At 31.1% G+C, this 10,074-nt stretch overlaps 1 protein-coding gene across 1 annotated transcript; it reads right to left on the reverse strand.

The window, feature by feature from the left end:
- Positions 1-5,090: 5,090 nt before the first annotated feature.
- On the reverse strand, positions 5,091-9,074 carry LOC149957606 (cholinesterase-like). The gene is made up of 2 exons (XM_090164849.1): positions 7,582-9,074; positions 5,091-5,312 (listed from the first exon to the last, which is right to left on the reverse strand). The coding sequence occupies exons 1-2, from the start codon at positions 9,072-9,074 to the stop codon at positions 5,126-5,128; spliced, it is 1,680 nt and encodes a 559-aa protein (XP_090020975.1). The 3' UTR covers positions 5,091-5,125.
- Between the last annotated feature and the right edge of the window lie 1,000 nt (positions 9,075-10,074).

The following is a 10,074-nucleotide window of genomic DNA, read 5'->3' on the forward strand; positions in this document are numbered from 1 at the left end:
GGCCTTTTGTCAATAAACGTTTGTTTTCCCTCCTAAGAACTCGATATTTGGGTTAGCAAATTAGCTCCCCGACCTGAATTTAGAATGGGCAGCCAATGATGTAGATTTTAGTTAATAGGTTTCCTATATAAGCTTAGGATGGCTTTACACTACATTAGCTTTCTTTCTTCTGTTGAATATAGGTGAGCGACGAACGCGTGGCACCACTTACATAGCGCCACCATGCAGCTGCGCTAAGAAAACGCAAGATATTTCGATTTTATAGAAAAAATTATAACTTCTTGAATTTATGCAAATATATTTATTATAAAACTAGTTTCCTAAAGCAAAATTAGTTTCTTTTGAACTTTTATTTACCTTAAGTCAAATATAATTTTTATAATGAAAATCTGGTTTAGATGCAAAGGGAAGTTTAAGTTTAGAGTTTGAATAATTCACAATATAACCAAAATAATCCAAAAATTTGAGAGTTCTAGTTGGTTATTTCTGAAAGCCAAATCGTCACCCAAGTTTAAAAATGAAGTAGCTTCTTTTGAAAACTTTCCAAAATCAGGAATATACAAAAAAACCTTTTTAAACAAATGCGTGAAAAACATTCAAATCAATTAAAGAAAACCTTAAATGAATTTAAAATTCTTAACAATACTAATATTATGATATTATGATATTACAGGACAGCTCACCCACTTTTAAAATTAAATATTTTTAATAATAATTAATTAATAATAATAATAATAATTACTTATTAAATATTAATAATAATTACTTATTAAGTATTAATAGTAATTACTTATTAAATATTAATAATAATTACTTATTAAATATTAATAATAATTAATTAATAATAGTAATTACTTATTAAATATTAATAATATTAATTACTTATTAAATATTAATAATATTAATTACTTATTAAATATTAATAATAATTAATTAATAATAATAATAATTAATTAATAATAATAATAATTAATTAATAATATTAATAATTAATAAATAATAATAATAATTAATTAATAATAATAATAATTAATTAATAATAATAATAATTAATTAATAATAATAATAATTAATTAATAATAATAATAATTAATTAATAATAATAATAATTAATTAATAATAATAATAATGAATTAATTATTATTTATTATCATTAATAGTGCTCATTGTACAATAATTTGATAATGTTTTTATGAAAAATTAGGAACCCAACAATTTGAAGGCCGCTTTCTGTTATAGATGTTTTTCTTTTTTGAAACTTGATTTGATCATAGTCATTATTATGCATCTTTTACTAATTTCCCTCTGTAAGGAGAACTAAGCCTCGGTTACAACTCTATTTGATGATTTATACTACAAACAGCTATAGTGTTTAATTACCTTTCAAAGTCGACTATAGTTATGATCATTTTAATTCATTGCTGTTATAAAATTTTCACTTATTTAAATATCAAAGTAAAATTAAATAAAAACACGAGAATTATGCGTAAGTAAAGTAATTGTTATTTATTATAAAAACCGACTAGTTTAAGCACACGTTTGTGCCATTGTCAAGACAGAAGAAACCATCCCCCATAAAGCTCTAACTAAACAATTAATCTAGTTTTCGACCGCCATCGAAAAATAAAACGAATTTTATTTTTCATTTTTCCGCTTTAAGACAGTTGCACTTGTTGGGGTTCAAACACACAAAAAATAATTCTGGGAATTTTACTCAGGTGGAGCTTGTTTCCATCTTATTTTACTCCAGAATACCTTTCCTGCTCCAAGATGTGACGTCCATTGCAAAATCCAGGCCCGTAGCCGGGGGGGGGGAGGCAGTTTAGCCGAGTTTCCTCAGAGGTGGATAAGTCGAGGCGAAACTATTGCAAGACCAGCCAGATCTCCTGATTTGAACCCATATGCTTTCTACCTTTGGGAACATATCAAAAACCTGGTTTACAAGACTGAGGTTCGAGAAGTTGAAGACTTACGTCAACGCATAATTGACGCCTGCGAGAAAATCAGAAACACACCAGAAATCTTTCGTCGTGTTCAAGAATATTTCCGAAGACGCGTCCAAACATGCCTACACGCTAATGGGGGCCATTTCGAACATCTTTTGTAAATAAAATGATCAATGGATTGTTGTTGGGTAACCTCTGATAAACCACAAACAACATAAATTAATTTTTTACAGTGTATCTTGGTAATTTATATCACATTGTCATTATTTTAAATCGTAACGAAATCATAATTCTCGATCCAAACGCGTAATAAGCTTTGGCTAGTAGAAATTGTTTTTCACTTATCAAATAAAATGTTTTTACTCATTGTTACTCAAAGAACACGAATTTCTACCCATACCCAACTTTTAGTTCTGGGGACATCTTGAAAAATTGGTACACAAGACTGAAATGTGCAACGTTGACGACCTACGACAAAGCATTATTGATCGCTGTGAAACTATTGGCGACCCAAACGGGTATAGTTGACGCAAGGGTATAAGGGGTCTAATAACTTCAAGCGTCTGCTTAAGTTTCTAACTTGCTAGCTTCCACAGTCATTAAATTTGATCTTCGACGAGTAGTTCCGCCTGCCGCCGTTAGGAAGCGCAACCATAATTTTCGGTCGCGAATTCGTAACACGCCTCGAATCTTCGAACGGGTTCAAGAATTATTTGCGTGTGCCTAAGGTGATCATTTTGTAATTTTTTTGAAATTCAGTTAAATTGGTACTTATGGCATTTGAAGAAAAAAAAGTAACTCTCTTTCAATTGACGTGGTGACTATATACTTCTTTCAATTAATAACGAACTTTTGATACAATTAAGGGATCGTTTTCTTATCTTTTTCGATAAAAAACTAAAGGCTTAGTAAATGGAAACAATTGGGTCCAAGGAATAATAGAAACGGCACATATGTTCAGTGTTCCCTTTCTTTTATTATAGTAGATCGTACAGTGAATTGAACCATAATATTAAAAATATTTCCCCATTATTCCAAAATTTGGGATCTCTGGATCACTGTGATTTGATACGACTTAAACCACTTGGTTATTATAGCTACACCCGTAATATGCTTACAAAGATAAATTTTAAATACGCAGAACTGATGCCAGAACCGTGTTCCTAAGCATTATCTTCAATGTATACCAATCATAAACCCTTTTGTTATTTAAAGAACAAACCGAAAAATCTTCATTTGAGGTTTACTTATGTTGGTTTCCTTTAAGGCTGGTTCTTAAAGGCCTAGGATTTCTTCTGCCTGTTTTCCTTTAAGTTCTCTTCCCGCCGCACAAATATCCTGGTGGTAGGCCTACCACCAGGATATTTGTGCGGCGGGAAGATAACTTAAAGGAAAACAGGCAGAAGAAATCCTAGGCCTTTAAGAAGAATTAATAAAGCACAACTTATTTATACCAAGGATCTGAGCTTAATATGTGGATTAGATTTAACATTTTTATAGGACTCTGTCATAAGCTTTAAGAAGTAGGATGGCATTTCTGCAAATAACTTTGAATACAGAGAAGACGGATTTCTTTCTATCGACCATTCTTTATTTTCGCTCTACACAAAGTTTCATTCTACTGATGAATTTTAAATTAAAATTAAATCTTATCCTTTTTTACGTTTTGGAGCGGAGGCATGCCTTTCACTTTTTGAATAATTACTTTCGCTGAAAGAAATGAAGCTAAGATTTCAGACATCTTTTCCCGTTCGAAATGCTTTATGAGAGAGTAACAAATATATTTGGTTGTGTTGAAATAGGCTCTTTTTTCACTGAGACAATTTAAGGTTTGTGGCGAAAATATATACTTTTATAAATATGAAACTTTTTTAAGATAAATTTTTCGATCTATATAGCTATGAATCAGAAAATGTGTTACCATATTTAATTACCCTGCATTGCAGGATATTTTAAAATCATTTTCTCAAATATGAATCAGCCTCCACCAATCAGACACCATTGAAATGAAAATTATATTTCTGTTGAAAATTAAAACGATAATTACTTTTTAAACATTACGCGCTAAAGTCTGATGTTTGTACATAGTGTTTCAACGATAACGATTGTTTTTTCTTTACTGAATATATACCTGCCCTCTATTTGCGACCGAAAACTATCGCTACGCCCCCCTTGGTTCGCCTATGAAACCTGGATAGGTAGAGGCTAAAGCAGAAGCCGTTAGTTTTTCCTCGTCGTCATTCATAAATTTTACTTTTTAAATAATGATACTTGCATTTTAATATAATTTTAGCATCGTTTCCTTATATTTTGATAAGTTAATTGAAGAAAAATTGTTCTTATGACTTTTTAATTTATGTGTAGCAGATCATAGGCGCTACCTTAGAGAAGCTAGCGTTTCGGTCACGAATAATCTGTAATCAGTTCGCTACATTTAGTCGTTTAAATAAATGAATCAGTTAACTTTAATTTATTGCTTGCTTGGTTGTTTTCATCGATCTTCAACAATAACCTCAAACTAAGTTCAAGTTATCCCAAAAAATTAAATTTCATTAACCATTGTTTTGGAAAAATAGTGTTTCCAAGAATGTGGTTATTTATATATAGGGATGAGTATGTTTAGTCGATTTTAGCATTGCTTCCATTTCCCTTTTGTCCCAGAAGTAGTTAAAAATCAACCCAGGCCGGTATCTCATTACTTCCGGCCATGGAATCGCACGCCGGTGACGTCTTTCTCCCTTGTCGTGACAGGGGAAATACGACATAATATAAATTTCAATAACGTGATTTAAAATATGGCGCGTTAGAAACATACGTCCTGGAGAACGTGACATAAAACAAATTACCACATGGAATAAAGATAATAAAATAAGTAAATACATTTAAATATATAAAAGATGCAAAAATAAATATTAAATAAATTCCAATTAGTTACTTCCTAACAGCCTTTAAATTTAATTACCTTTTTTTCTAATAAACATACCCTCAAAGAATTTCCTCTTATACCAATTTGATTATCTATTGCGAATTTTGAAATAATTCCATTTTAATTTATGCTCATATCAAAAATAATTATGTTGAAATCAACTTTTGTACAATAAAAGTTTGGATTTTTCCAAACAATTAAGATTCGAATATTGTAGGGTATTATAGAATTTGGGTTTCAAATATTTTAAGAGTTACTGACTCTTACTGAAGGAATGTTTAATTTTAGAATACAGGTTATTCCAAAAAGCGCATTCTCGAACATGCAAATCCTTGATGTGACCAATTTTCAGTTCGGTTCCTAAATTCATGTGATCTTTCCTCGCTGTGGAATACTTGGGCCAAGCGCCCAAAGGACAGCTAGCAATACCGTCTGGTTTTCTAATTTAAAAAGATGTAATTAAGTATCATTATTTAATTTGATTAATTTAATATTTGTTCATAATGTAATGGGAAATGTTTCAATTTATAGCAATTTAAAAGTGTTAGATAATAGTACATAATTAATTTGACAGTTTATTTTATAAATATATAAAACATATTGTAGTTAATTAAAAAAATAAAAATACATTTAAAGCATAGGAAAAGCGATTTTTAAATATCTATAAAATTTATTTATAAATAATTTATAAATCCCAACATAATCGTACAATGATCTAACAAGTACTTATTTCTATATTACAATAGCCAAAATGTGGGGTGGTGGAGTGGTTACAGCTATCGCCTCGCAGCAAGAGGAGTTGGGTTTGATCCTAGCTTGTGCCACTGGGTTAAAACTTAGAACTACTCCCGCTTGCCGCCACCCTCCTTTATAGGCTGCCGCTACTGGGTTAAAAGTGGAACTACTCCCGCTTGCCGAAACCCTCCTTTATAGGCTGCCGCTCAGGGACGGGTCCTGTTCATTAGAAGGGGCCCCTCTAAATAAGAACAATTTATATTACAATTTTAAAAAGAGTAAACGAAAGTTAAATATAATTTAGTTAAATTTAATTTAGTTAAATTTAATTTAGTTAAATTTAATTTAGTTTAATTTAATTTAGTTAAATTTAATTTAGTTAAATTTAATTTAGTTTAATTTAATTTAGTTTAATTTAATTTAGTTTAATTTAATTTAGTTTAATTTAATTTAGTCGAATTTAATTTAGTCAAATTTAATTTAGTCAAATTTAATTTAGTCAAATTTAATTTAGTCAAATTTAATTTAGTCAAATTTAATTTAGTCAAATTTAATTTAGTCCAATTTAATTTAGTCCAATTTAATTTAGTCGAATTTAATTTAGTCGAATTTAATTTAGTCGAATTTAATTTAGTCGAATTTAATTTAGTCGAATTTAATTTAGTCGAATTTAATTTAGTCAAATTTAATTTAGTCGAATTTAATTTAGTCGAATTTAATTTAGTCGAATTTAATTTAGTCGAATTTAATTTAGTCGAATTTAATTTAGTCGAATTTAATTTAGTCGAATTTAATTTAGTCGAATTTAATTTAGTCGAATTTAATTTAGTCGAATTTAATTTAGTCGAATTTAATTTAGTCGAATTTAATTTAGTCGAATTTAATTTAGTCGAATTTAATTTAGTCAAATTTAATTTAGTCAAATTTAATTTAGTCGAATTTAATTTAGTCGAATTTAATTTAGTCGAATTTAATTTAGTCGAATTTAATTTAGTCGAATTTAATTTAGTCGAATTTAATTTAGTCGAATTTAATTTAGTCGAATTTAATTTAATCAAATTTAATTTAGTCAAATTTAATTTAGTCGAATTTAATTTAGTCGAATTTAATTTAGTCGAATTTAATTTAGTCGAATTTAATTTCGTCAAATTTAATTTAATTTAATTTAACGAAAAGAAGACATTTCAACATATTTCCCATAGCATTAGTTGCGTTTCAAATGGTTAAAGACAAGATTTCGTCATTTTTAAAAAAAAATCGTATTTGTACGCCGAGCGTGTGTGTAAGGTGTTAAAAGAACGTAGATCAATCATCAACGCTTTTACGCGCGACTGGGCCAAGGACATTGGGCGAGGTGTAACATCACTTCAAAGAAGACGTTGAACCACGACCGGATACAACTTGTACACTACAGTTGTTAATGAACCGGTTATGAGATCGTGTTTTGCAACCACAACCAAATAATGAAGCCGTACTTAAATTACGGAGAGCGTAAGAATATCAAAAATATAATATTTTTTATTTTCAAAATAATTTAAAAACCAATTTTAAAGTTATAAAGTTAATGCCCTTAATTTTCGAAATTGGTTTAAGTACAGGGACTATTAAAACAAATCGTTTACGATTAAAATTTCTGGTCGTTAGTAAGTCAATGAACTAAGTATGAGCCAAGAGTTTAGGGTAAAATATTTACTCGTTAAAACAATATCCTTATTTAATTTCTCTTAAATAAATAGTTTGAGAGTTCTATTCATTGCACTATTTTCCGTACTTTCAGTGGAAGCATTCGATGTTTACGTATTAATACTATTAAATACCACTGTAAATTATCAAAGTAATATCCACTTGCCTTCTACCTAGGAACATTTAGTAAAACGTAGACAGACCCACTACGCCCTGCTTTTTATTAAACCATAAACGCGTTTTCTATGCATTCGCTAAATATAAAAATCAATATGAGTTAAAATGCCTTACCCATATTTGGCGAAATTGGTGAAGTAATTGATAATATTCCTCGACAACTGCCGCTCGCTCTGGGAAAATACGCTCGTTGCATTCAAGGCCCATCCGAAGACGAAATTGACGTCGTCCCCGTGAATTGATCCGGCCCAGGGTGGTAAAGTCGAATCGGAAGGACGGTGAGTGAACAAGTATCTGAAGACTTTATTTCCGTTATCTGCCAACCAATCGCTCATAGAGTTAGTTTTGCACAAAAAATAGTAATCGGTCAGGAATCTTTTCAGTTGTTCCCTAATTATAAATTTATTATCAGGATCCTCCCAGTCCGTGTACAGATAATGAACTGTGTTCAGCAAAAGGTCGTCGTTCACCTTGAGGAAAAACTTAATGACATTTCTTAGGGTTTCTTGGTCGATAAACGAATCGTTTAATGGTTTAATAAAGCTTAATTCCATTGCGTAAAAAATCGCCTCATCAGACGTGGTGCCCAAAAGTACTTCAAGATTAGGGTTCACCGTTTTCTTGGCAAACGCCCTTTCGGGCTCTAGTGGCAAATACGATTTGTCCAGAAGTGGAGCCCATTTGATCGTTAAGTGAGACTTTTGACTAACTTTCACTGATATATTAACCAACGTCTCCGCGTCTAAGTTTCGGAGACATTTTAAAACATTCAAAGTGTTATTGGCATTGTTAGTACAACCAGCGGCATTAGCTACGTCTGTGCTTATGTTTTTGGCTGTTGTTCTGTCAATGTACCCCCAATCGTTATTGCTAGTACCACTTTGAATTATTAGTCGATGGAAAAGCCCAGCGCTGGATGGTATGGCCAAATGATGATTTACAGCGGCGCCACCAGCACTCAGTCCCATAAGTGTCACTCTGTTAGGGTCACCTCCAAAGGCTTCCACATTATCTTTGATCCATCTCAACGCCAAAGCCTGATCCATCATACCCATGTTTCCAGGTGCTTCGTCAGCATCCATATACATAAAACCGAAAATATTGGTTCGATAGTTCATGGACGCAAAAATAACATCACCTTCAGACGCTATGATCTTGCCGTCTAGTTGGTCCGACGCTGAAGTACCACCTTCGAAGGAACCTCCGTGAACGTACGCAATTACCGCCTTCTTATCAATCAAATCCGTTGGTGTCCAGATATTAAGCGTCAAGCAATCTTCGGAGGTATCCTTAGAATCCGGTATCCACCATGGTCTTGTTTGGTTGACTGGCGCTTCGTAAGTAACTCCTTGGATGCAGGACTTGGATTTCTTCGAAGCGAGGAAGGTGTTTTTCCACGGTGTCACGGCTTCCGGGGATTTAAATCGTAAATTACCAATTGGCGGATTGGCATAAGGAATACCCAAAAATTCCCTAACTGTTTTGCCAATTGGTGTTTCAACAACGATACCTTTAATAGGTCCGGATTTGGTTATCACCGTTAAATTACCAGTACACGAAATTAATGAAACTGTCAGTGAGAAAAATACAATTTTCGTTACGAACATTTTAAATCTTGTACGAAGTAGATAAACGACTCTTCCCTTCTGTCTCTTTCCAAGCGAGAAACGAAGCTACGCCGTATTTATATTAAACGTTTCCCGGTTGGGCAACGTACTGACATATAAAGCGAACGTTTTTTTTTCCCGGAGAATCGTTGCTCAACTTAAATTATGAGAATCAAATCATAGAGACGGTTTATTTGTATTGCGATCAGCGTACGTGACAAAAGCGGATATTTTGCTTTATCCGTTTCCAAATATATACAGTTACATGAAACAATCTGAAATAAATTTTCCACAATTTCAATTTTAAATGAAATAACAGTTAAACGTTTTTACGTGTACTAATTTCATTATACACCCTTCACTTCACTTTAGGTGGCCAAAATTTTATATTAATTAAAACATTAATAATTCTATGATTTCACTACTTAAACATTTTTTTGTCTATATTTAAACATTGTGGTTTATTTTTTACACATTATGGTTTAGTTATTATAGCCGTTAGTAATTTTTATCACAGTATTATGAGGATAAGGTCGATTTAATCATTAGAGTGTAGATTTAAGCATTATAATCTCGAAGTTAGCATTATTATCCCGATTATAATAACTATTCAATCACTAAAATCACTGTTTTATCAATTTCCTCTCGGCTTAGCCTTTATAAATACAGTTTTGTGATTATAATATCGGTTGAAACGTTATAGTACCAAATATAATCAGTTTCAACATTACAATAATAGTTTTTGATCATTATAAGCAGTGTTTAGTATTTTTAATCATCTCAATCTATTCGTTATAATCAGTTTTTTTAATATAATCTCGGGTTAAAAATTATTATCTCAGTTTTAGTCATTATAATCACTCTTTTTAAAAATTAAACGTTGTGTTCAAGATTATATTTCCAATTTAGTCATTATAACCACTGTTTTATCATTGTAAAATCGGTTTCATCAAAAGGTTATCCTAAAATTGTATCAGTGTTTTCTACAACGAAATTTCAA

This window comes from Leiobunum rupestre, chromosome 2 (assembly GCF_980474605.1).
Source record: "Leiobunum rupestre chromosome 2, qqLeiRupe1.1.hap1, whole genome shotgun sequence".
NCBI classification, from domain to species: Eukaryota; Metazoa; Arthropoda; class Arachnida; order Opiliones; family Sclerosomatidae; genus Leiobunum; species Leiobunum rupestre.

Excerpts from the sequence above, each read along its gene's own strand:
- LOC149957606 (XM_090164849.1), bottom strand. The coding sequence starts at position 9,074 with ATGTTCGTAACGAAAATTGTATTTTTCTCACTGACAGTTTCATTAATT. Across the intron at positions 5,313-7,581 it reads ACCAATTTCGCCAAATATGG|AAAACCAGACGGTATTGCTA; the intron begins GTAAGGCATTTT and ends TTTTTAAATTAG.